Source organism: Cydia fagiglandana, chromosome 5 (assembly GCF_963556715.1).
Source record: "Cydia fagiglandana chromosome 5, ilCydFagi1.1, whole genome shotgun sequence".
Lineage (NCBI taxonomy): Eukaryota > Metazoa > Arthropoda > Insecta > Lepidoptera > Tortricidae > Cydia > Cydia fagiglandana.
The window spans coordinates 6,614,172-6,638,677 of NC_085936.1; the positions used below are offsets into that span (position 1 = coordinate 6,614,172).

The 24,506-nt window shown below is 39.0% G+C and overlaps 1 protein-coding gene across 4 annotated transcripts in view; it reads right to left on the reverse strand.

The window, feature by feature from the left end:
- Nucleotides 1-24,506, reverse strand: part of LOC134664354 (calcium-activated potassium channel slowpoke) — a 90,160-nt gene that overhangs the window by 14,680 nt on the left and 50,974 nt on the right. For all 4 annotated transcript variants that reach the window (XM_063520932.1, XM_063520929.1, XM_063520930.1 and 1 more), the window contains exons 2-13: nucleotides 18,637-18,698; nucleotides 15,984-16,080; nucleotides 14,745-14,856; nucleotides 14,133-14,284; nucleotides 12,108-12,275; nucleotides 11,001-11,092; nucleotides 7,221-7,331; nucleotides 6,219-6,324; nucleotides 4,765-4,917; nucleotides 4,082-4,237; nucleotides 2,323-2,435; nucleotides 649-804 (exon numbers count right to left, since the gene is read on the reverse strand). In XM_063520932.1, coding sequence (XP_063377002.1) covers nucleotides 649-804; nucleotides 2,323-2,435; nucleotides 4,082-4,237; nucleotides 4,765-4,917; nucleotides 6,219-6,324; nucleotides 7,221-7,331; nucleotides 11,001-11,092; nucleotides 12,108-12,275; nucleotides 14,133-14,284; nucleotides 14,745-14,856; nucleotides 15,984-16,080; nucleotides 18,637-18,698 — 1,478 coding nt within the window. The remainder of the gene's footprint in view (nucleotides 1-648; nucleotides 805-2,322; nucleotides 2,436-4,081; nucleotides 4,238-4,764; nucleotides 4,918-6,218; nucleotides 6,325-7,220; nucleotides 7,332-11,000; nucleotides 11,093-12,107; nucleotides 12,276-14,132; nucleotides 14,285-14,744; nucleotides 14,857-15,983; nucleotides 16,081-18,636; nucleotides 18,699-24,506) is intronic.

Genomic DNA, 24,506 nt, shown 5'->3' on the forward strand with positions numbered 1-24,506 from the left:
AATATTGTCCTCCCAAGTCATCAGTTCTGATGGTGCAGGGTTACTGCCTGCCTTAACCACCAAGATTAATAAAGTTCTGATTTCATAGTAGGATTTAAAGTATTGGACAGGGGCACTTGCATTTAATAATGACCTCCAACTCCTCGATCGTGATGATGCAAGGTTACTGCCTACCATAACCGACAGGTTGGCGAATGTGTTACGTTGGGAAATATAATACATTCATATATTTGGAAAATAAATATTAGTAAACATAACTAGAAATTATAACACAATTTTACCTTTTTCTACGTCATACCTAGCTCAGAAAGGTCCACATTTCATTGTATATTTTTACTTTTATAGATCTTACTCAACATTTTTAAATACTAACGCTCCACGTTTTTATTTTAGTCTGAGAAAAAAATCCGATCAATACTTAATCCACTGACATAGTGTCGAAAAGTGGCGTTTAGAATCAGACTCGAGAAAACTACATTTTGCTACACGTCTTGCATGAATACTGCCCAGAAAAGAAACATAGGTAGTACATATATAGAACTCCGATTAGTATAATAATTTTTATTTTCTAGTTTTTGGTACACATCTATTAAAATAAAACCGTTTAACTTAAAACTTTTTTACCTTAATTTTATTTATTATTATTACCTTTTAACCTCATCAGCGGACTGCGCAATAAAGAAGCCCTGCGTGTTGGCGTGGATCTTGGCACTGCGGGGGTTGATGGAGATCTTGCTGTCCGCGCCCTCCTCGCCCTTTATCTCGATGGCCAGCAACAGCAGCTTCAGCTTCGTGAAGCACAACCTGCCAAACAGGCTTGTGACGTCACCGTTTTACAGCTAGGCTTATGTTCAGAATAACCACTTTCCAAGAAACCCAAGGTCAGAGATCGTTACTCTATTATTAAGGCACAGAAAATTGCCAGCTCTTCGTAAAGTAAAACCTCTGCCTAAAGAAGAGCCGGCGTAATAAAATCCGTTTAATTACCTACACCAATTACAATTACTAAGAATTTAATTTAATCGATTATTAGGTATATAACATAATACTGGTTACTGATGACTTTATGTATTTTTTGGGAAATTGGAGAGTGGCTAACATTCTAAACATAAAACCCTGTTTTAAGTTTAGTAATATATGTATGACTGTGTGCCTTCGGATTATAAAGAGATATCAAATTGAATTCTAAATTCAGGCAGGAAAATTAATATGTTCCATGCATCGATGCAATCGAGTTTTTTGTTTACTCATGCACTACAAACGTGTCGATGCATACCAAAATATATATAGGTTTAGCCTCTAATTTATTGAGAGCCATGCGAGTTTGATATACTTCAACACAAATAGATAGGTCTTAAACTCCGAATCAGAATTAATAGAAAATAAAATAAACAGTTTATATGTAGTGTATAGTGTATGTGCAGTGTGTGTTGTAAAGCAAGTGCACGACATCGAACATATAAAGCGAGTAGGACAAAGCATTTACTACCGTGTTTTAAAAGCGTGGCGTGCTTATAGTGTTTGTTATAAGCTAACCACCCGAATGTTATGCACCGTTTTTAATTATGAGTTAATATGAAAGGGACAGAAAACATATTTTTTTCGGAGACTGCTAAAATATTTATTACATTCTTGTAACCAGTTCTCATGAAATTACCGACTAAGTCTAACTAGATCGACTTTATCATACGGAGCTTTTTACGAGTAATATATCTGATAGATAATGTACATAATTTTTCTCTTTAGAATTTTTCAGCTCGATCAAAATGAATGTGTCTGTGCATGATGGGCAGTAAAGAATGATTGTAGATTGTAAGTATGTACTTAGCTCATTTTAGATATGTACTTAATGAAGTATATTTTATAATGCAGATAATGTAGACTGTTGTTTAAAACAAATAATTACACACTATAAATTTACTCTTCTAATTACTTACCTACGTCATTGAAGGCACGTTACTTATAAGTGAAAACTTAGTTTTTTTTATTATAGATCTATTAGCAAAAATCCAAACTAGAAAATTAATCAGATACAAGAAAAGTTAAAATGAAACGGATAATAAACAAAATACTATATATGTAAATCAAGAGCTGCCAATAAACGAAATATGTTGTAGCTATGCTATACATACCAATATACTTCTAATGTTATTTACCCATTCAACATGCACAATATAGACTGAAAGGAAATCACACTGTTTAGTTCTAGTTTCGGATACCTACGAGGGTTATCAACAGGAAAAGTGCACATTCATTAGCAAGGTATTACGTGGGCAGACATAGTCTACAGTGCAGTGAGGGAGGGACGAGGTGGTCTCTTACTCGCTCGCGGAAGGGAAGCTCATTCCAGTGAATGAGGTGGATAGAGTCTCCGTGTACATCTCGCAGCCCGTACCCTGCAGGTAATCATTCTGCCAAGCTTGTGTGTCGGGGGACTGCAATCAACCAATAGGAGACGCTCAAACTCGTGCTATGTTAGTCACAGCGGCTCCCGAGCGACATCACCGCTCTACAATCCCATCCATCTATATTAGACCTAATCAACATACATTAGTCACTCTCTCTATTCAGGCTGGAGATGTTACCGTCTATATTATTGACTTCAGTGCTGAGAAATTTCTGTGACATTTAGGTAAGACATCGATTAAAATGTTTGAAGCTTGCAAACTAAATTCAAACAACACTAAAATGATTGAAAAAGCTATGCGTTCGTAGTTAGTTAGTGACGTCCTCGGGCAAAGACCTGGGGATGGAATGTGGAGCTCAACACAATGTACAGTATAGGATAGTTGAGTGTGTGACTGTACGTGTCACATTGGCCTCGGTTGCCCACTTACTCTGCGGCCAGTTTGAATGGCATCCCGACAAACGTCGTGCTTAGCATCTGGGTGTACATCTCCATGCCGGTACCTCGCATGTAGTAATAAGTCCATTTAGACATGTCTGGGCACTGTGGAATTGCCGCAAAAGACTGATTAAAATATAGCCCGACGACATGCAGTTCCGCGATAAAAGGGCATGTCGTATATAACCATCACAACTTAATTCATCATATTTATGTATGTTATCAATTCTGTCACATTACCTACACTTTAGTTACAATAATATCCGCAGTTAACCAAACGGTTATCGTCTTCGAATCTTCTAGAGACGTTATTTTTTCTATTTATTTTAGCCATAGGGTATCGCCGCTGATCACGCTAATAAGAATGTTGCAACTGTGACATCATCGTCGTATAAATAGTGACAAAATGCTGATCAAAGGTGCCGTTGACAGCTTTACTGAGCTACAACGACACGGGAATCCTGGTATACGTGATACTAGGCAAATTACGCTGATGTTCGAATCAACTGACATGTTAATCACCTTTAACATGTATGTATTAAGAGATTAGCTTCGTGCTATGATACTTTAATTTGGAAATAAATATTAAAAAAATAAAAAATAATCAGGGAGTTTTTGACATGAGTGGGTAGATCCCGTAACATCATAGAAGAGAATTACTGAAGCAGTACCATCAAATATATATCATTTATAAACTGTTTCTTAGGAAATGCTTGCTGCACACAGCCCGTCTTACAGTCTGCATGAGTTCTGTAATTGGAACTTCACATCACACGCTGCCTTTTTTACTCTCTTAAATAAACAGAGCTGAATAATTGAATATTTATCGCGTGACAGTAACACCAGTGTTTTGTTAATATCGCTACGCCAAAAATACCGGAACAACACCAGGTGTTTATTGAAACTACATAATTACACGAAGTAAACTTTAGTCTTAACAAAGCTATATCAAAGACATATGTAACTTCGTATAAGATGAATAAAGTCTAAGGAAAAAACGTGCCTCGGAAATCAAGAAAAAGCCATTCTCGGATAGATGGCGCACACACCTTTGGCCTATGGCCGGCTAGATGGCGTGACGACACCGTTTCATATTTAACAATTTTAATACATAGATATCAGTGAATGAACATGGGTCAAAATTATATAAAAGTAATAAAATTATTTATCCACATATATTTTTTTTTTGATAATTCTCTTTGGTTATTAACAGTGGTATTCATGAAGGGGGCTGACCGTCTTGAAGCTCCTCATGGCGAAGAGGTTGGCCATCATTGTGGAAAAGCCGGGCGCGAGGCAGCTCTGCGCGATGAAGCCCAGCTTCAGCTCCGCCAGGCAGATCACGTCGTCGCCCTGCTTCCAGTCCCACGATGGAATGTTCAGAAGGTAAGCCTGCAATTTACAATACACATCTTTGAATTGTATTGAGCTTGAGACCCATTGTCATTTTCTTTACGGAAAAACAATGATATTGGTGCTTGAACTGCATGAACAGTAAATGATATACCTACTTAAAATGTAGATCTCGAAATAAATACTTAATGTCTTATCCTAATTCGATAGACATGTTTTGTAAGAATTGTGTTTATCAACTGTAAAGTAATTATTATCCATCGTATTTTCACTGAAACGTACGAACGTGTCTTGCTATTTCAGTCAGTCTCGCTACAAAAAGTACTAAAGTTTACTGAAGTAGCATGACAAATACGAACGTTTCCGAGAAAGTACGATGGGAAACATTATGCACTACATCTGTATGCAAGTCTCTATGATCACTAATCAGTAGGTATTGACTGATGGTGATGACATTGTAAACTAATTAATAATTAGGATTTTAAACGCAGAGAGGTCAAGAACGTATATTAGATTACTTTAATCTTGCTTGGCGTAATATAATTAGGAAAAGACACAAAATGTACCTTATTATGATACTGCATCAGCTGAATGATGACCCTTATGTCATCAGAGTAGTTCTTGATAGAGATGACCCTCATGATGTTGGCGGCGTCCTCGGCGTCCGGGTCCTGGCAGTACTTATTGGCCAGCACCAGGCAAGCATCCGCTTCATGAACCTACACACCACACTGTTTAATACACGGCACACTGGGCAGAGAGAACTGCCAGAGAAGCAGCTTTATACAAGCGTGCTGAGAGATTTTACTGTCACATTCGCACGGCCTAGGGCACGGCCACCTACGGCTTGTCACACAAGGTGTTGGTGCGCATGTACCAGTTTAACCTCTAAGCACGGTTATATAAAGCTGATGCACTGTCAATTCAGTCTTTGTACTTTGGGTACAAGGCCTGAATGGCCTGATTCTTGGATATCGATGTAAAATTGTATAAATACGGGTAATTTTGAAGATTATTTTAAATAATGCTTGAAGTTAATCATTCAACTGAGAATACGATACGAAGTGAGCTGTTTCAATTATTGTGATCAGTTTCAGTTAAAGTTTGTGTGTTTAATTATCTTAATTGTAACATACTGTGAAGATTTACAAGCATGAAAGAGCATGCAAAACAAAAACAGGCAGAAACGAACATTGCGGTTTTCACATTAGGTTTTATACCTAATTTAATATTCTAATTTGTTTGTTGTTTGTTCTAAGATTCGTAATGTTCACTTCGTAAAGGAAGAAGCAGGTGGCTGTTAGATGTGAAGGACTACGTCTAAACAAAACAAACATTACCATGCAGTTGTACGAACAAGCCGTGCATCGACATCTAGACTTACCGTAAACATTCAACAGTATCGATTATCGACAACTTTACTCGCAACTACAAAAGAAATTTAATTTTGAAACGGAAATCCTTTCTTCAGCAGCCATTAATGCCAATTGTTTACCGATGTTTGGAAGCAATCGGTGTAAACCGACAATGATAAAAGACGCGGGAGAGATCGCGCTGTCAATCCGTCAGTGCTGCACTGATTCGGGGAGTGGCGCGAGGGCGAGACTAAAGTTGTTGAGTTAGAGAAGTCGGCGATATCGATTGTTAGTTTATGAATACACGGGCCAGCATCGCATACAACACCCATTATTGGTACAGACAGTGAGACACATGGAGCCGGGCCGGGGCGCGGGAGGCCGCCGGGGGACAGGAGCCTTAAGAGCAAGGTCAGCGAAGCCGACTCACTGTTAACACTCCTTGCGATCATGCGAGAGCCGGGATCCGGCACGCACACCAGCTAGCGATAGGCACGCACAGACAGCGCTCATGACATTAGAAGGGATCTGTGGGTACACCGCTCCAACAGAACAACGTCTCCAATGAGGTTAGTGAACGAGCATCGCTCTACGTCTATGGAAAGAGTCTGTACATCTTCAAACCGACACCACGCCCAAAGAACACATCGCGCATTTCTACTTACTTTTACCCTCTGTAGGTCGATTGGATTCATAATGGTGCCTTGAAAGAATTCCACAGTGGTAAAGTGTCTCTTGAACAGGCCTTCGAGCTCCAGGTCGGGCGGTTTCCTGTCATCAACGCTCAGTTAACACTACGGACCAGGGACAGTCCGCCGCCTGTCGTGGGCCGACCTTACCATGCATTCTATGTAGTACAAAATACGCAGTCGTGGGGGGAACGGAGGCGCCTGCGCCGGGAGCGGAGGCGCGACCGTTCCGCCGTGAGAAGCCATGATTGCATCAAAAGAATCACAAGATAAATTTACCAAGGTGATAAAATCCTACTGTGACTATGAAACAGCACCTTTGTTACAGAAGAAAAAAGATCTGTCTTATGCACATAAACAAATAAAATACTGGTTCACGTAGTACGCTCTGAATGGTAACGTGGCCGTGCGGTAACTAATGCCTGCTAGTCGTGTTCTAACCTTGACTCGCTCAAGGTCGACGGCATTCATCATTGTACCCTGAAAAAACTCGACGGTGGTGTAGTGACGCTTCAGCAGACCTTCCAGCTCAAGGTCGGGCTCTTTTCTGAAAGCGTCGTCGCGGACACACCATCAGGTACGTTGCAATCAATGCCAGCGCTTTTGTACACACTCTTATACTTATACTATTTTCCATATTAAATTTCTTTGCGATAGTTCGCTGATAGTTGTCTTTGAAATTATGAAAATAGAAAAACTTCGCAATGTGCCAAAGATTTTCATTCAAGTTAATTTTTATACTGTTTTGCCACGTATTTGTCAACCTTCCATTTTTTGTGCTTTACTTTAGTATGGAAAACAGTTTAGAAAACATTTTTGAATATCATTATAACTTCGCTTGCAAATATTATCAGTGTGCTTATGATCAGTGTCATAAATATTAGGCATACACACTTTATTTATATTATTTATAGATATCATATTCTTACTATAGTAGTCTACATAGACTAAGTAAAGGATCAATTGAAGAATACTGACCTGTGTAAAAAAACAACTTCGACGTCCACATCTTCTCTGTCTTCATGTAGGAAGTCTTTTAAAAAATGGCTCACTGATTCGTATGTTATGTGCCCGCAAACAACAATATGCCTGAAAACGTACGCACATATTATAACATCGGTCCTCGGAAGGGTTTTAATATTTTGCTGCTACAACAGAATTGCGAGTGAAAGAAACGAAATAAGCTCAAGCGAGTTTATAGAAAATTTTAATTTTTTAATTTATATTTGCAATTTTTAATAAACAATACAATTCCAATTAAGTGACATTTTGCAGAGAAATCGAAAGAAGCTGTGCAGCTCTTGATCAAAACTTTTGCAGAGCGCAGAGTCGCTTTAAAACAGCAAAATTTCAAAAGAAGCCTTAATTAATTCAGAAAAGAGGACAGAAAGATAGAAGTACAGCAATTTGACGTTACATTTAACACCTGGGACCACATTACATTAATATAGAAAAAAATATTTAGAAAGAATGGATAAAGGTCGCAACAGGGTTAAATGAAACAAGTGATAGAAGCACGAACTACTACGAAGCTAGCAACGTCTTCATTTTGCTACAGAGTTTGAATTAGCATAAGAATAGCTACTCTCAACTTTAGAGAATTTGAAAGATTAAGTTTCAGAGAATTTGTAATTTAGAAAACGAAAATAAAGGCGTTGCATCTGTTACTCTAAATGATCACAATGAAATTGTTCATCAGTTTGTGGTCGATCTGAACTAGATATGGCAGTCTCGATAGTTACCAGTTTTACCAACTGACAAACAAACGTCATAGTACAACATCCACAACAAAAATAGAACAATGGTTCACTAGAAAGCTCAGTTTCGTTCAGGATTCTGTGACACTATCTAATAAACTAATAAATGATAAGAAAATAATAACCACATTAACAACAGGGACTTTTGGAAATGTGTGGGGATTTCTTGCCATGACAAAGTGTAAAATTTGACAATTACAAGGGGTTGCGGCATAGTCATATTAAGTGTGTTTGAACAAGACTGACATTAATTATGATTATCATATTCTAGTGATAAAAGCTTGCGTCTCAGTACAGTCCTGTGTAAAGACTTTTGAATGCTCATAAGGTCTGTGACTCGGAAACTCAGATCTGTTTAGGACATGGTATCAATTCTTTATAAGTTCGTCTCGGGAAATGCAAGAGTTAATATAGGAAAATAAAATACATCCGGAACGTGTAAACAGTTCACAGTGCCAAAATGGTAGCAGAAAATGGGTTAGATTGCAATTCAAAAACCAAACTATTACAAGTGTCGGTTAAGATCACACCAAAAGTAAACTCAACAATACAGAAAGTTACATAGAATAGAATATGCTCACAATTCACATGCAAACTAGGTATTATTCATCTAAGGTGTGGCAAAGGAACTGATTTATTTTTAATCAATTATATAACAATGTTCTACCTTGTTTTTTTTGCAAACAACGTAAACAATCTCCAAATTAATAAATCCAAAAATTTGGAACAAATGATTTGTGTGTCGCTGCTAAGATGATGTCTCATGTCAATGGTAAGTCGACAACTAATCTAAATTTGCGTTAATTAAAAATGTCCTCAATGCACACAGCCTTGCCACGCTCTATGAATTTACGTAAATACATTAAACTAAAGTAACCGAGGGGCTCGATTTAAAAGTACATTACAGATTGCAAAACAGTAAAGAGGGTCAACATTAAGAATAAGAGTAGGTACAGTACAATTACAGATGTCGTGCAGGCAGGGAGTACAGAAGGAGGCGAGCGGATGGCACTCACTAGGTACGGTACGGTACGGTACAGTGGGGCGGTATCAACAGCCCCCCGGGGCGCGCCAGCCCGCCGCTCGACGGCCGTGGGCAAGCGCCGGGCGCCGCCGCCGAGCGCCGGGCTGCGCGGCCGCTGGCGCCCACAGAGAGGAGCTGTCGACGCCTGGCACACGAGCGACTCCAACAACACACTACGGTACCACTCAACATTTAACTCTTCCTAACTAAGCTTTACCATTAACATTCCTTAAATACGTACGATAACTAACAGAACATAATCATGAAACCTATAATGACGAGCGATAACACTAGCCACTATCTGCTTTTCACTATTCAACTGAACTCAAATTCAAAGGTATTTTACATGAATATCGATTCATAAAAACAAAGACAACTCGCGGGACTCGCGTCCCGAGATAAAGTGAGAACACAGAAGCGTGCTAAGAGAGGAAAAGGAAGATATAGATGTCACAACACGGAACACATTCAACGGAACGGAGTGAAGACAGCGGCTCACCTGCGTCCCCGCTCATTCTTGAGGGTGCCGCCATACTTGGGTCTAGTGCCGATTAAGTCAATTATCTCTGGGATACAACTGGCAAATATCGCCTAGACGCCGACAGACAAAACAAGACATTCACATTCAAGTCGAGGAGTGAGTCGAGGCGGCGGCGGAGAAGAGCCGCCCGCCGCCTCCGCCTGCAGTCTGGTGCGGGGGGCGGCGGGCGGCTCTCTCCGACAGCTCTCTGTGGCGCGGCGACCGGCGCGGGCCGGGGTCGGCGGGGCGGACCGGGCGCGGCACGGGCACTGGCTGTGTGTGATCGTCGGGACTCGTGGCGAGGTGCCGGAGCTAGCGCTACAGCGTGGCGACAGGCATCGTGTGCAAGCGAACAAACCAAACACTACTTCATCGACAGCATTACAATACTTTACATCGGCTCTCTCCAGATCTAGTCTCGTTAGAAGGATTAAAAAGCTTAATGGTATCTCGAGTAAAATTTACGAAAAAAGGCATGTAGTAATGCGTCGGTCGACCGCGCGCCTGTCTCCCGAGGGCGGGGAGAGGAGCGCGGCCGCCGGGAGCTAACTCTTCGAGCATGCGCCACGGCACCGAGAGACCGATTCTAGTGAAGGATTAATAAATTTCATTAGCAAACTCCGCATTCATTCAACCAAGTCAGATCGAAACCGTGAGAGGTAAGAAGGCAGGAAGCCGTGTGGAGCGGGGGCGTGTGAGCGGGTACCTGCGGCGGACGTCCTTGTTGTACCGGCCGCCGTATTTGTTGCGCTGCGCCGCCAGCTCCGTGATCTCGGGGATCCAGCTGGCGAACACAGCCTACGATACACAGCAAACACCGTGAGGTGAGTGACCTCGCCAACCCCGCGCGCCCGCCGCCCGCCCCGCCCGACCCGCGGCCGCGTACCCTCGCGCTCGCACAAGGCTGTGTGGCTTGAGTGTCGTCTGTCTGCGTGGTGGCTGTGGCTGAGGGTGTGGATGTGCGGGACTTGGGTGCCGTGCCGAGCTACGCTAGCGGCGGGAGCTACGTGACCGGCGCAAGCCGTGACGGGACTCGTGACCGGGTGCATGCAAAGCCTAAGGATACATACGCTAACTAATCGATGAACAGAACTTAAAAAGAAATCGGTTTAGCCGGTTCCTAAACTAAGACGATGGGCATTCGATATAGACGCTTGGTAGAGGCGCGGGCACAGGCGGGCCGTCCCGCGCGGCGACTTGGGCGGCGGCTCGCTCGGGCGCTACGGGCGCGACGCGGGTAGTGACGAGCGAAGCGCTGCCCGCCGGCGTGCGGGGGGCCGGCGAGTGCGAGCGAGTAGATGACACAATACATCTGACGGCACTGAGCAAGCTTTTGTAGGTGATGATTTAACATCGTCTCCGAGAGCTCGGGCGAGTCAGGCCGCGAGGCCGATTGCGCGCACGGCGGAATGAATCGCCCTCACTTTCGACGGTCAATTGATATGTTAAACTGATACCTTTTTCCATGTTCACGCTTCAGCTCGCCACTGTACTTGGACCTACTTCCTACCAGCTCTATAATTTCAGGAATGCTACTAGCGAACATTGCCTGCAACAGACCATGGTGTCGATCGAGTATAAAGTCTACACAGGTGCCGCGGACACCATCGCGTGGTGCACGACAATGTCCACCTCGAGTCTCAGTATCACTATGGTGACGTAATCGTAAAGTGTAGCCGGTAGCGGAGCGAAATAAAAAAATAAAAGGAACGAGTGTGTGTCTACCGGTGAGGTGAGCAACTGAACACAGCCAGGCACAGGTGCGGCATGCAGAGATCGCGAGGTGGGAGGGGTGGGACGCGGCGCGGGAGTGCCGGCTGGCGGCGGGCCGGCAGGCCGGGACGCCTCCACTCCGGACGACTACGATACTCGTCTCGTACCACTGTCCCCATATTACACATTTCCAATATTTAAGCACGGGAAGAGAGATCCTCCGGCAGCATACGTGGTAAGTATCACATAACAAAGCAAAAGAAAAAACAAAATACACCCATGCAGTTGAAAATCATCGCTCGAAGCTCATTTCATGATGCGGTAATCGAGTGATGCTCTTAGTCGAAGCGGCAGAAGTTAGAAGATTGCACACTGACGCAGCGAGGCGATGCGGCCGCGTGGCACCCGGGCGCGGGCGGGGCCTGCGCCCGGGGCGCGGGGGCGCCTCCCACAGTACAGAACCATGCTCGCTAGAGTGCACTAGGCAGGCTTACAACCATTCACGAGCTGTGCGTTAATCCGCAACTTGTCAAACAAGTCCCATCTCAACTAGTATAGTAACATTTTATAGGTACAGGTTATCGTATAGATAATTTCCTTTTGCTTTGTTATTCATTTAGCTATATATGCAAGGAATCGCAAGCGTGGCAAACTTTGACCGAGCCGTAAACTAGAATGTAGGCAAAATAATGAAGGTCGACGTTACTTCAATGCCATTAGAACTACGATAAACTAAAACTTGCCTCTCCTTGCAATGATAAACTTTAAAACATTTCGTATATATACTGATTTTAAATTTTGATTCAATTTAATTATTATATAAGAAATAAGTAATTGAAAGTGAAACTTACCAAGCCGACGAGAAGAAAAAAAACCAAAAATGTTCTGCCAAGAACTGTGTGGCAGAACACATCACCGTAACCTACTGTAGACATGGTGACTATTAGAAAGTATACGCAAGTCCAGTACGACAATTGCTGCGAATTGGTAAAGTCCAACGGATCACCGGAGTTTTCCAGCTGAAAGAGGAATACATATTTCATTTTCATGACTTTAGTTCTACATTGGACTGCATATATGTATACACGCAATTACGCATCATGTAACGGTTATGAATGAGGGCGGTCACTAGATTTCAATGATATTCGACAACGAAAATTCATGTACTACAGTCGACGTCTCACTTTTGCACCTTACTCATTTGTAATAAGGCGAAAAGTGAAAACATATCTTTGACGTCGACTGTACATGAATTTTATATGCTGGCTATGTGGGACAGGGTTTTATTAATAACATAATGTATTACAAAGAATGCTTTCACGTAATAATTCTAATGTGTATATTTTGGGTTGACGAGAAACACGAGAAACTTGATAGACGTGAAGTGATAATGTGTTTACCGTCTACATTAAGAGATAAAGTTACACCACGGATTTCCTTGTACGAAAATATTGAGCTTTTATGAAATTAGAATCTGTTTATTGTGATCTAAGTTCGTCTTAGAGCATTTAATATTTGGAGTCGCCTAAAAAAGCTCTTAAAGCTTAGGTACCCCTCTGCTGAAAACTTTGCACAATTGTGCAAACCTTTGTATGGACTGACATGGTTAATAGAAATAGAAATACTTTATTTGGTGTAAAGCATAAAACTTAACTTATAATAGGTACATCTTATTCTAATATATTCTAACACCAAAATCAAAAATGGATGCCACTCAGCATATGCCGATGACTAACGGCGGAATTCGGTAAATGAATTAGACATTCACTAGATATAAAATAGTAACGATATGAGACGTTCCACGGCAAAAGGTATCGGGTAGGTAGGTTACTATTTCATATCTAGTGAATGTCTAAGTCATTTCCCGAATCGCGCTTTAAGATACTTGATATGATAGTCATGGCGCTGGTTTTCAGGGCAAATACATTTGACGTCCCGTCCCCCGCAAAAATCGGCAGACTGTTTTGTACAGAAAATGACAGCCATATGATATCTCCAGTTACTAAATGCTCTAAAAAGCTCGTAAATAAGTAATTTACTACGCAAAAAGAAATTGTCAAGAAATAAATTTAAATGAAAAACAGACAGGTTCGGCTAGATTTTGACGTTATCGGATTTGATTTACTTAAATAAGTATCACTGGTGGAGCATTCCATGGGCTGTCCCGTACAAACGCATTTTATTTCCTGTGTTGCGACTTTTTTCTCGGCATTTAAAGCAGGCGATTATTTTTCTGTGCATATTTTTGACCATTTGTCATAGAAAAGGAAACTCTTACACCTTTAAATCTTCAGAAACTTCGCGTTTGTACGGGACAACGGTAGACAATTTCATGGAATGCTCCTGGTACGCACGTATATACATATAAATTTAATAATCCTATATTTTTCATACTCCGTCAGACATCAAAGGAAACATCTAGGTAACCTTCAGACAGAGGTGGTAAGTACCTAAGTAAAAATGTTATATAAACTATTCATTTAATTTCGGCAAATGTTAACGCAAGAGAGACGAATGTTTTCTCGACTGTCAGACCCAAAATGCAATGAACCTTATGTACCGGGTACATAAGGTTCAATGCATATGCAACGTGCTATTTATGGTACAACCTGTATAATTAGGGTAAATTTCATATTCTGCGACTGACTGAACTGATCCTAAAAGACCAAGAATCAGCCGGCCTAGCCAAGGTGACAATCGCTATCACTACGACAACGAAACGCTTTTGTGTCTCTCTATCACTCTTCCATATTAGTGCGACAGTGACAGTTGCGTTTCGATCGCTACGGAGCGTAAGCGATTGGCATGTTCGCTACGCAAACAGGGTATTTTTCTAACTACAGTTTCTACTAATCATCTTTTAACATAGAACTTACCAAATGAATAATTCCGGCCGCTGTTAACCACACAGATATAAATATAGAAACCAATTGCGCCAACCGAATGGAGCTCGATGTCTTTAATATATTGAGGTACTGCAAAATATCAGGCACGGTCATTAAGCGTAGAGCTCTTAGAAACCTTAGCCCTGGAAACAGAAAAATTTCAAGTTATACGGGTGTTTTTGCAGAGCAATAAAATAGTCCCAAGTTTTGTAAATTAAATAATCATTATTTATGCCATTAACGGGTCTAACGCGATTAGCCAGGTTATGACATTAATTATGTGTAGGTATAAAACGCGAGAGTTTAAAGTGCTAATTAAAGCAGCAGATCACAGTGATCGTATGAAGTTTTTCCTCCTTAATTGGAAGAAAAATGCGTCAACTTTAAAGACGTAGGTATTTATAAGATCGTCAGAAATTGGATTTTTATTTATCCCTCAAAGTACGATGTATTTAAATTAACGTTAATTTCAGTGTCCGAATTAAAACACATCTAATGCCATTATTGCCATCCAAGTAGAAGTTCAGACTGCATATAAGGCACCAAAAATAGATTTAGGAACATAAATATACATATAAAATAGATTAAAAAAGGAAAGCTCACCTATCCACGTTCTATCCAGGTATATTGATACAAAGGATGGTGGTATCGTGAAATAATCTACAAATGAATACATCTCGAGCATGAACCACAGTTTGTCACTAGCTGCTATAAACTGAAACAAATATTTTGGTTTAATTGAGAACACATTCCATACAGTGTTCTTATAATATGTAAGGTGCCTTGGGGTAACTTCGAACGCGGCATGATTTTGAAAATGGTAAATATTTATTAACTCTTTTCGTCCTGGTGGTCATCTATACCAACCACCTATTTACATACATCCCCTTCAAAATTGACTAAAAAGTTTTTTTTCCCTTATTTTAGTAATCATAAGCCATACACTACTGCACGCTTTTATTACTAAAAATTGTATAATTAATAAAAAATTGTGCCACAAAGGGTTAAAAGCACTTCATGAATGAATTGCAAAAAATTGTACGTGATTAACCGCAGTTAAGAAGCTGTGATTAGCCTTAACTTAATTGATTCATTTGTGTTACGATAAATTAACTATGTAAATTGTATTGTATTGTACTTAATTCGTACACATATAAGTCTATAGCATACGCTAACACACTTTCATGCATCTAACTTATTAGAAATGGCTTAACTGTCGTAACACAATGGAATCAATTAACTTAGACTAATAACAGGTGCTTAACTATGTACAATTTTTTTGCAATTCACTAAAATATTTTAGCTAAACTCAAACGTCTTGCTTACTGTTGCTATAATAGAGAAAGTACTTCTAGTTTAATAGATATCAGCAATTTCCACAATTATCCCGCTTTCCAAGTTACCTCATTGAAACTTAACACATTCAATGCCACCGACGCATATGTGCGTTCACCGTCATACAAGTTTGTTCCTATTTATAGATATGCTATTCATTTAGTTACATCGCTTGAATTAGGAAGTTATTACTACCTAGAAAGTCACGTTCTCGTAGCGCTACGCCGTAGCCCGTAGCTTGTTAAGATTAAAGTCCATATATGTAATGTAATGACCGTGAGACCAATTAAACCTTACATGTTGATATCAAATCGTACCTATGTTTGAATTGGCATCCGTGGTTTTACCGATAGCAAATTTATTGAGTAAAACATATTTTCGATCATTAATTTGTAAATAATTAACTAATTAATTTTTTCTAATTTACGAAAAGGTATGTACAAAAATATCTGCGAGAGTTTATTTTTGTATTCATATTTTCAAAATCATAAGAAATATTTTACTTACTCGTATAAAAAAGTAGACCATAAAAAATATGTTAAAGGCAAGGTCGATCTGCTGAGTAATATTGTCACTCCATTTCTGGCATCGCTCCACCTCTTCACTGAAAAGCGTAAATAAAAACGGTAATGGACGGCGAGACACACGGGTTGACATCGACAACACATAGTGTGACGTCATACGGAGAAGCCAAATGCAAGGTATGGCGGGCGCGGACCAAAGAACAACGGAGATTTGGAACTGGCGTTCGTATGGATTTTTTCAGAGACGTAACAATGAACCTTATGTTTTTAAAGTTACGGTCGTAATTGCAATGACAACATGTAAGATGCTGCTGCATCTTTAGATGCCATTCAACGTCATACTCATGATTGTTTCTTTGCATCTCAGTGAACGAGAAGCATTGTAAGAATAATTGGGTGGCCGGCAATCTCGTGTAGGTAGAGTAGAAAACCTTTCATCAAATGAATTTTTTTTTTATGCTGAGCGAAAACAGATTTTACAATACATTTTTTAAAATCTATTTCTTATCTTTGCCAGATTCTTATCTTATCTTTGGCTTGTCTTCATTTAATAACCCTTGTAAATCAACAAATTAATTGTAAAAACCAGTTTTACTAGTAGGCAACCTACGTATTATAGGTAGGTACATCCATTTGCTGTTTTTTGTACCACATATTAATTTTCTTGTAGGTATGTACATTGTTTCATTCATTTTCGTTTTTATAAAAAATAATTTTATTAATCTTTTTTTTGTGAAGATACTTCTCAGAAAATTTATGTAATTTTTTTTATGACATTAATGTTCATTAGTGTGTCAAAAAAATCCACGCTAGGCCATAGACGCCAGCCACATGTTTGTACATGGTTACGAGTATGAATGCTTTTGAAATATGCTTGATGCGGCGATTTTTATTTAAATATGGTTTTTTAATTCAGTTTCCATCAAGTAATATATAAGTATTATGGAAAAGTGAAAATAAATATCATTATTCATGATTTTCAATCTATCACTTGACAGTTCGGCAATTATACAGTTTTTCCACGTTAATACTTTTTTTAGGTTATTATACTATTTAGATTTTTAGTACCTAATGAAATGTTACAGTTTTTCCAAGTTAAAACTTTTTTTAGGTTATTAAACTATTTAGATTCTTAGTACCTAATGAAATGTTACAGTTTTTCCAAGTTATTTTTTTTAGGTTATTAAACTATTTAGATTCTTAGTAATGAAACTACAGGGTCGAGAAAGGATTTGCAGAAACTTAAAGGTAGAAGGTAAAAATATACGAACACCTTTACTTTATTTGCACAAGTTACAGTTGCATGTCTATAACATAAATTGGAGGAGTGCCAAATAGTTCAGTTCACCTAATAGGTAAACGGGATAGAATAAACCACGTAGTTTAAAAGCTCTATGTTATATCTAGGCCATTTGCCGATGTCAAGTGGTAGAAAGAAAATTAGTTATCTTTGTTATATTAGACAAAATAGGTAAAAAACATTTACTGTACAGTCAAGAGTGATTCAGTGAATATAGTGATACTAGTTGATAAGTAAGTGTTCTTTGTGCATTCGAAATCTCTATTTGAGATTTGCAAAGCAATGGTAACATTGTGGTAACACTGATGATATATCTTAAGGGGCCCACTGATTAACAGTCCGCCGGACGGTATCGGCCTGTCAGTTGTTCGGAACTGTAAAAATTTTGTTCTAACTGACAGGTCGATACCGTCCGGCGGACTGTTAATCAGTGGGCCCCTTTAAGTGCTATGCCCGTCGGCAGTGATATCACAATTCTATCACTTTACAGGTCCAAATAAAGGTAAAGAGGTCCAATCCACGGTGCCATTGAGACCCAACATATATTTTTACAGAATTCTAAACAGTTACATGCGATATTTCATACAATACGAGTACCAAGATGTCAAATAGGCTAGTTTCCTAAAATCAAATCAGCTACAGATTTAAAGAAAGATTGGGGAATATGATTTGCTACTATGAAGATTGTAAGTAGGTATATTAAATTCTCTTTTTGTAATTATCGAATTAGATTTTAGTTATTGGCTAATAATCTTTGAAAGAAAAAGCTTATATGACTTTATTCTTTAGAGTTTAGAATAAGTTTATTTTGATTACTATGAAATTTTGTTGAAATATCAAAAGGAAACTAGCCTATTCTCAGGATCGATCGACGTCACGTCTATCCAAGATTCGTCAAGTGACTCTAACATTTAGTGTAATTTTGTATGCTGCACAAAATTTCGTGAAGGCCAATGTGTAAGGCCAGGTGTAAGTATGAAAAAGTAATTTTAACTCAACATGTATTTGTGATCATATCGTCAGATTGTGCAGTAGAATGTAAATCTCAAGATAGACAGACATGGATTAAACCGATAACTAGGCCAATGGAGCTCGATGGTACAGTGAATTGGCTATAGATGTGTTTCGTGAAGCCCTATTGTATTGGAATCCGATAGTAATTTGGTCCGCGATCCAGCCAGAACAAAAGCTAACATTTAACTAAGCAGACATATTGGATCACATTTATTTTATGTATTTAACTCACATATTCCTTAATTCAGCATTATCAAGATTTAACGAATTAATAATGCAGCGAAATTAAATAATTAATTTTAGTAATAGGAGAGATAGTTACCTTGATGCGTCAATGAAGTAGATGATGAGCGATGCTATACTCAGAATGAACACCAACACTACCTGGAAAGGGAAAACATTGGAATCAGTTATGCATCTATAGCATGGGAAAAAAAAATACATAGATTGCTCACTCCATACTACAGTTTTGGCATCCAGCACCGAGTAGCTAGAGTAGTATATATATATATCTATGTCTATAGCAAGAACCACAGTAAAACATACAGACAAAGAGATTGTAGATTATCGGATTGAGGCTGGTTTTCTTTAAGACCCTCAACCTTAAGACCCTTATTAGAGCCTAAAAAGTTTAAACTTTAACTCTCGACTTGGATTCTCACGGTATGTGGTGGGTGTGCAACCGTTGTCGGGTATCGTTATTTTAATAAGTAGGTTAAGCCATTCGAAATAAGCAATTTGCCAATCGATTCTTTTGTGTGGTAAATACCGTATTACTAGCTCTATCCAATAATCAAACAGGCCCGTATTTTGAGACCTAGGGGCTTGGTATGGCACTAAGAATTTAGGCTGCCCACTTCTCCATCCCAAAACCATTGCTAGGTTGCCTGGGCTCCTAGGCCCGAGCCTTGTGGGCCTAGGCGGAAATCCGGCCCTGCCAATAATGTTGAATTATAGGTACCTACCTTAATCCGTAATGGGATAGGCCAATCTATTGTTATTTATGAAACATCTTGAATAATATAAAATGATTTGACACACTTAGTTTGATATATTAGGATACAGTCCAGCCAGTGTGTGCCAAATAAATCAGACCGGTTCAATAGGTCAGGAGAATTAGGCAGTCAATTAGCACAAACATGAATCAGCAATAATCCCCATCTATGATTCTGACCCAGATTTGTGATGTGTGAGTTTAGGTAGGATAAGTATATCTATACATCCGTGATCGGCCACGGCGACCTTACGAGCTAATCTCGTTAATCGAGCTAGCTAATTACGAGCGTGAGCTGAAATATGGCTTGCAAAGCCGAATTGCGGTATAGGTACCATCCATAAGATAAGATAGGTACATACTAATTAAGCAGAACTTGTTTAACTACGTCTACCGACTTGTTTATTATCTTAACCATGTCTTAACGCAAATCAATTAATCTGTTCTAATGTCAATTAGTAGAGAGCTATCTGTAAAGAGTTGATCTTTTGTTTTGGCTATAGACATCTTGATGGATGTGCTCCATTAAAAGGACAAGTCTAAATATAAATGAATTCTGCAGTTACATATTTTAGTACCTACAGGTTACTTTACCTCATATCAGGCGTAGCTGTAGGTATACCTAGTTTTATACGAGGGCTAATTTCGAGCTAGATACTAAATTCGGAATTAACGCTACCTAATTAACAAGAAAATATCATCAGTACCTACGACTACTCGTAGTCAGTGGTACGTATATTTTTAAAAATAGATAATACTTTTACTGTTATGCCAACCATGTTACTAACCATGTTTTTTTAAATCACATTGCAAGGATACTTTATGCCAAAAAAATATTTTACAACGAAATGTCAGTATCAATTTTTAATTCAATCTGTAATTTGTCTCAGGATGTAAACCACGTCTCGATTAGCATACAACATTAATGGAATGGAATATTAAGCATTCTAGTCATTTGAATGGAACTTAATGACTTCACCGCGCGCATACTAGGTGTTAATATTTGCAGATTGCATGACTCGTCCATTTGTTATTCAGTCACGTCTTTAATTTAATTATGAGTCGTCCTGCTTCTAGCTGTTTCGAATGACATAATGGTTTTTAGGCCATTTACGAATACATTGTCACAGGAAGCGGTGGTGGCCGAGTGGATATGACGCCCGACTTTCAATCCGGAGGTCGCGGGTTCAAATCCTGGCTCGTACCAATGAGTTTTTTACGGAACTTATGTTTGATATTTACCACTGGCTTTTCGGTGAAGGAAAAGATCGTGAGGAAACCTGCATACAGTCATCTGCGAAAAAATTCAAAGGTGTATGTGAAGTCCCCAATCCGCATTAGGCTAGCGTGGGGACTATCGCGCATGAAAGGAGGCCTGTGCCCAGCAGCGGGACATATATAGGCTGATTTTTTTTATTACATTGTCATCTATCAAATAAATTATCATCAATGTCACTGATCTTGCTCCACAAAAGTTTACTCTCGTGTGGATGCACCTTAAAGAACATGTTGTGTAAACGAATTGTTTACGAATAGTACGGCAGCGATAAGCTTAGAGTACCTATTTTGTAGAAATTCATTCACTTAAAAGCGGCGTAAGCTGGACACAAGCCAGGTAATTCCAAGTATCCCCGTGTAGGTTACTATTCCCGCTTGAATTTGGCATTGTTTTCGTACGAATTTGTCAAAAACTAAGTTTTGGGACTAACATACTGGAATCACATTTTTTACCTCATATAAAATAGCATCTAAAGTTCCACTCAACCTTCTTAATTTTCAAATTTGAGCTTTAATTACTGGCTCGAAAGTTCAAAAACGAACGAGAAAATGTATCGAACGCGGCCTCACTAGAGTTTAAATCATAAGAAGACAAAGTTAGGAATTGCTTCTTGTTACTTAAGTAGTTTCCGTCTTGGCACACTCCGATCCAACTCGCTAATGGGACAACCTAGACGTTCAGACTGCGCTTAAATTGTCGCGAATGTATAACTTTCCTAAGTAAATAAGCGTTTGCTAAGTGTGAGACGTAATTAGTTGTGACGTTTATTGCCAGTTGATATATGTAGCATCGTTATTAGGTGGGTAATGAGTATTTATAGGCTCTAATCAGATAAGTGCTTATTCTCCATATGACAAGCTTTCTTACTATGTAAAAGTACCACCCACGAACCACGAACGTAACCAAATATCTGAATATACTCGAGGTCTCAATCATATTAACAAATGACGATTTGAAAAATACGGATATCTCTCCATCTAGGAAATTCTATCGTACATTATGTATATACACGATGTATATTCTCGTTTGGCTGGCCTCTTCTTTCGTTACTATACATATATTGTCACCATTCTCAACTAGAGCATCTCCCGCGCTTAAAATAGGCAAATGGCTCCGTTATTAGATTACGGGGTGCACGTAGACTAATCCAGTTAGGGGCATCCAATTACTGCGGAGGCTGTCATGACTCCGCAAGGTCGCCATGCAAGGATTTAATAACAGGGATGGCATTGCTATTGCTATCCGAGCATGGGCGAGTCAAATTTGAACCAGTATAAGTGTGCTCTTCGACTAAGCAAACCTTATTGTAGCAGTAGAAGGTTAGTAGGTTCGCCCAAGTGTTCCAAAGAGATTGGAAAGAGTCAGTGTAACTTTGAGATTCGTAAGAACTATGCATAAATTGCATTTTTGTACGTATACCACCACATGGCAAAGCGTACGGCCCGTGTTATGGGGATAGTAAGCGAACCTATCCCAGGCGTTTGTATCTCCCTAATAAATTAAAAAACGAATTACCTACCGTTGACTAGGTTTGCGAAAAATGCTGGACTATCACGACCAACACAGTGTATCCTTGGGAGCTCTGGTTACCTTAACTGCCATTAATAATAAAACCCTACGTACTTACTAAGCTAAGCAGCAATATTATGAATGTTGTCGTCTTCTGTAAAGGGTCTTCTCGAGTTGAGTTGCTCCAGATATAAGCGAGATCACATTTCGATGTGCCCTACCTCTCTTTTGATCACTATACTGGTTCCCTTGTACAATTACACTTGTCTGCGCTCGGTAAGGGGTTAAAATATTGCGAAGGAGACACATTCAAGTGATGTAGGTATATTCGATCTTACATCCTTTGTATTAAGGTTCAAATCGTTATTTAAGGGTAGTCAAAGGAAATGCAACGAAGTTACGTCGTTTAGAAGTTATGTGGGTTTGGAATTTTCATTTACGGAACGTTTTATGTGACACGTTTGTGCAGTTTGTTCCGATGTAATGTGATATATTGGATGGGTTATAGAAACGAATATGGAAAAGATAATAAAATTTGAAATGTGTGTCGTACGCCTCGAGTGCTTTTTCAGAATGTTCTTTTGTATATCTCCCATATACCAAAGTACGAGTACATTTTACTGTAGGTACGAGTATTTGCCTAGTATTTCTAACTTCTTCTCAGAGTAATTTAACATCTGTTAATGTAATGTTTCCGTAGTGGTGTAGTTAATTGGTTGATTTCTTCTAACATACTATAATATATGATATTTATGCAATCATTGCTTACGGGCTGGGTTGGTGTTTTAATGCTCGCATTGTTGCTCAGTAAATTTTCAAAAATTAATTACTAGGTGTCACTTAAAAAAACTACTTAATTAATGATTACTCGGATAAATTATATAACTACCTGATGTATTAATTGCCCGTATTGGATTCACACGCTGTATGTAAGATAATGTGATGTAGGTTTGTTAAGATAATTGAAGTCTGAACAGAATTTAAACTTGCGACCTCCTAAGTCATGAACAGACTGAGTTATCGTGGATCAGGATAAGTTATTGAAATGTATCAACTAATCCAATCATTTGCACAGTGAAACATTTAGCAAAAGTTTAGTTGACTGGTAAAGGTTCTTCGCCAACCTAGTTTCAATTTTATTAGCCAAATAAAATTTAAATAAATAGAAAACAACGTTTTATAAGTAGAAACCGATTGATCTTTTTGACGCAGTAAAATGATAACTATATGCAGACTACAAAAAAAACAACTTAAAATTCCTCATAGTACTGGCATTTTCAGTCAAGTCGTATTTTGTACCGCCAGTACCGCTTTAATTACTGCGGTACAACTTAGCATAGCTTTATGTAAAAACTAAGCACATTCTTACGCCCTAGTTCCTTAATGACGAGCGGTATGCAAATACCCTGAGAAAAACGTAGCATGCCTGTTCGGTCCTCATACATACTTCGTACGTTTTAGCTTCCAAGATGAAATGCGGGGAACAATGTAGGACAAAGAAAAAGAAATAAAGCCTTTGCCAGTCTATAACAAGGTCAATCGTCTAGAATAGATTGAAGTGTTATGACGTCAGAGCTAGGTCTGATTGATTGTCACTAGCACTGAGGAAAAGTTTTCTAGGTACAGAAATAGAAACACGAAGATAAAAAGTGACAAGTGAAAAAGTATAGTGAGACTCCACAGTCAAAGAAAAGGTACCTCGTTTTGTGGAGCATTGTCCTTAACAAAAAAGTTGTAACTTCTTGTGTAATAAATAACTAAATAAATAAACCTAGTTGCTTTAACGATTCGAGTAGACACTAAACGCGTTGGTCAGATGCTGAAGTTGTTCCGTATAGCAATTTGTACTTTACACAATTTTAATGCAAAAAAATTTGAAATCGTTACAGCTTTGATCGACTCTACAACAATTTGTCAGCTCAGAAGATACATATGTCATCCTCATTCTCGGTGATAAAAAAAAGCGAGAAAAGTAACAAAGAAGCTGGAATCCTATAGGCTGGAGATCAGCTAGTGTCACCGCTAACCAAAATGATCAACTGCTTAAGGCCAGAACAAAGAGAAAACTTGCGCTTAAAACTCAGGAACATGAACCATGGCGGGAGACAATAAGTTTATCTATTGTGGAGCTACAATGGTACAGACAGACACGGTTGGACAAAGGCTTGAAACTTATAAGCGGTTAGAGTTGCGTGAGTTGGGGGATCGAAATAGTAACGGCTTCTGTAATTTCGTCAATGGAAGGTGCGGAAGAAAAATTATAACAGTATTTACTACCATCATTCAAATTTACCTTTCAGTTATTATTTAAAAGGAATTCTTCAAATCATATACCTACCCATTCAACGCTAATCATCATCAATATTTTCATATCAAGATTTTAGTATTACCTAATTAGTATATCGATACC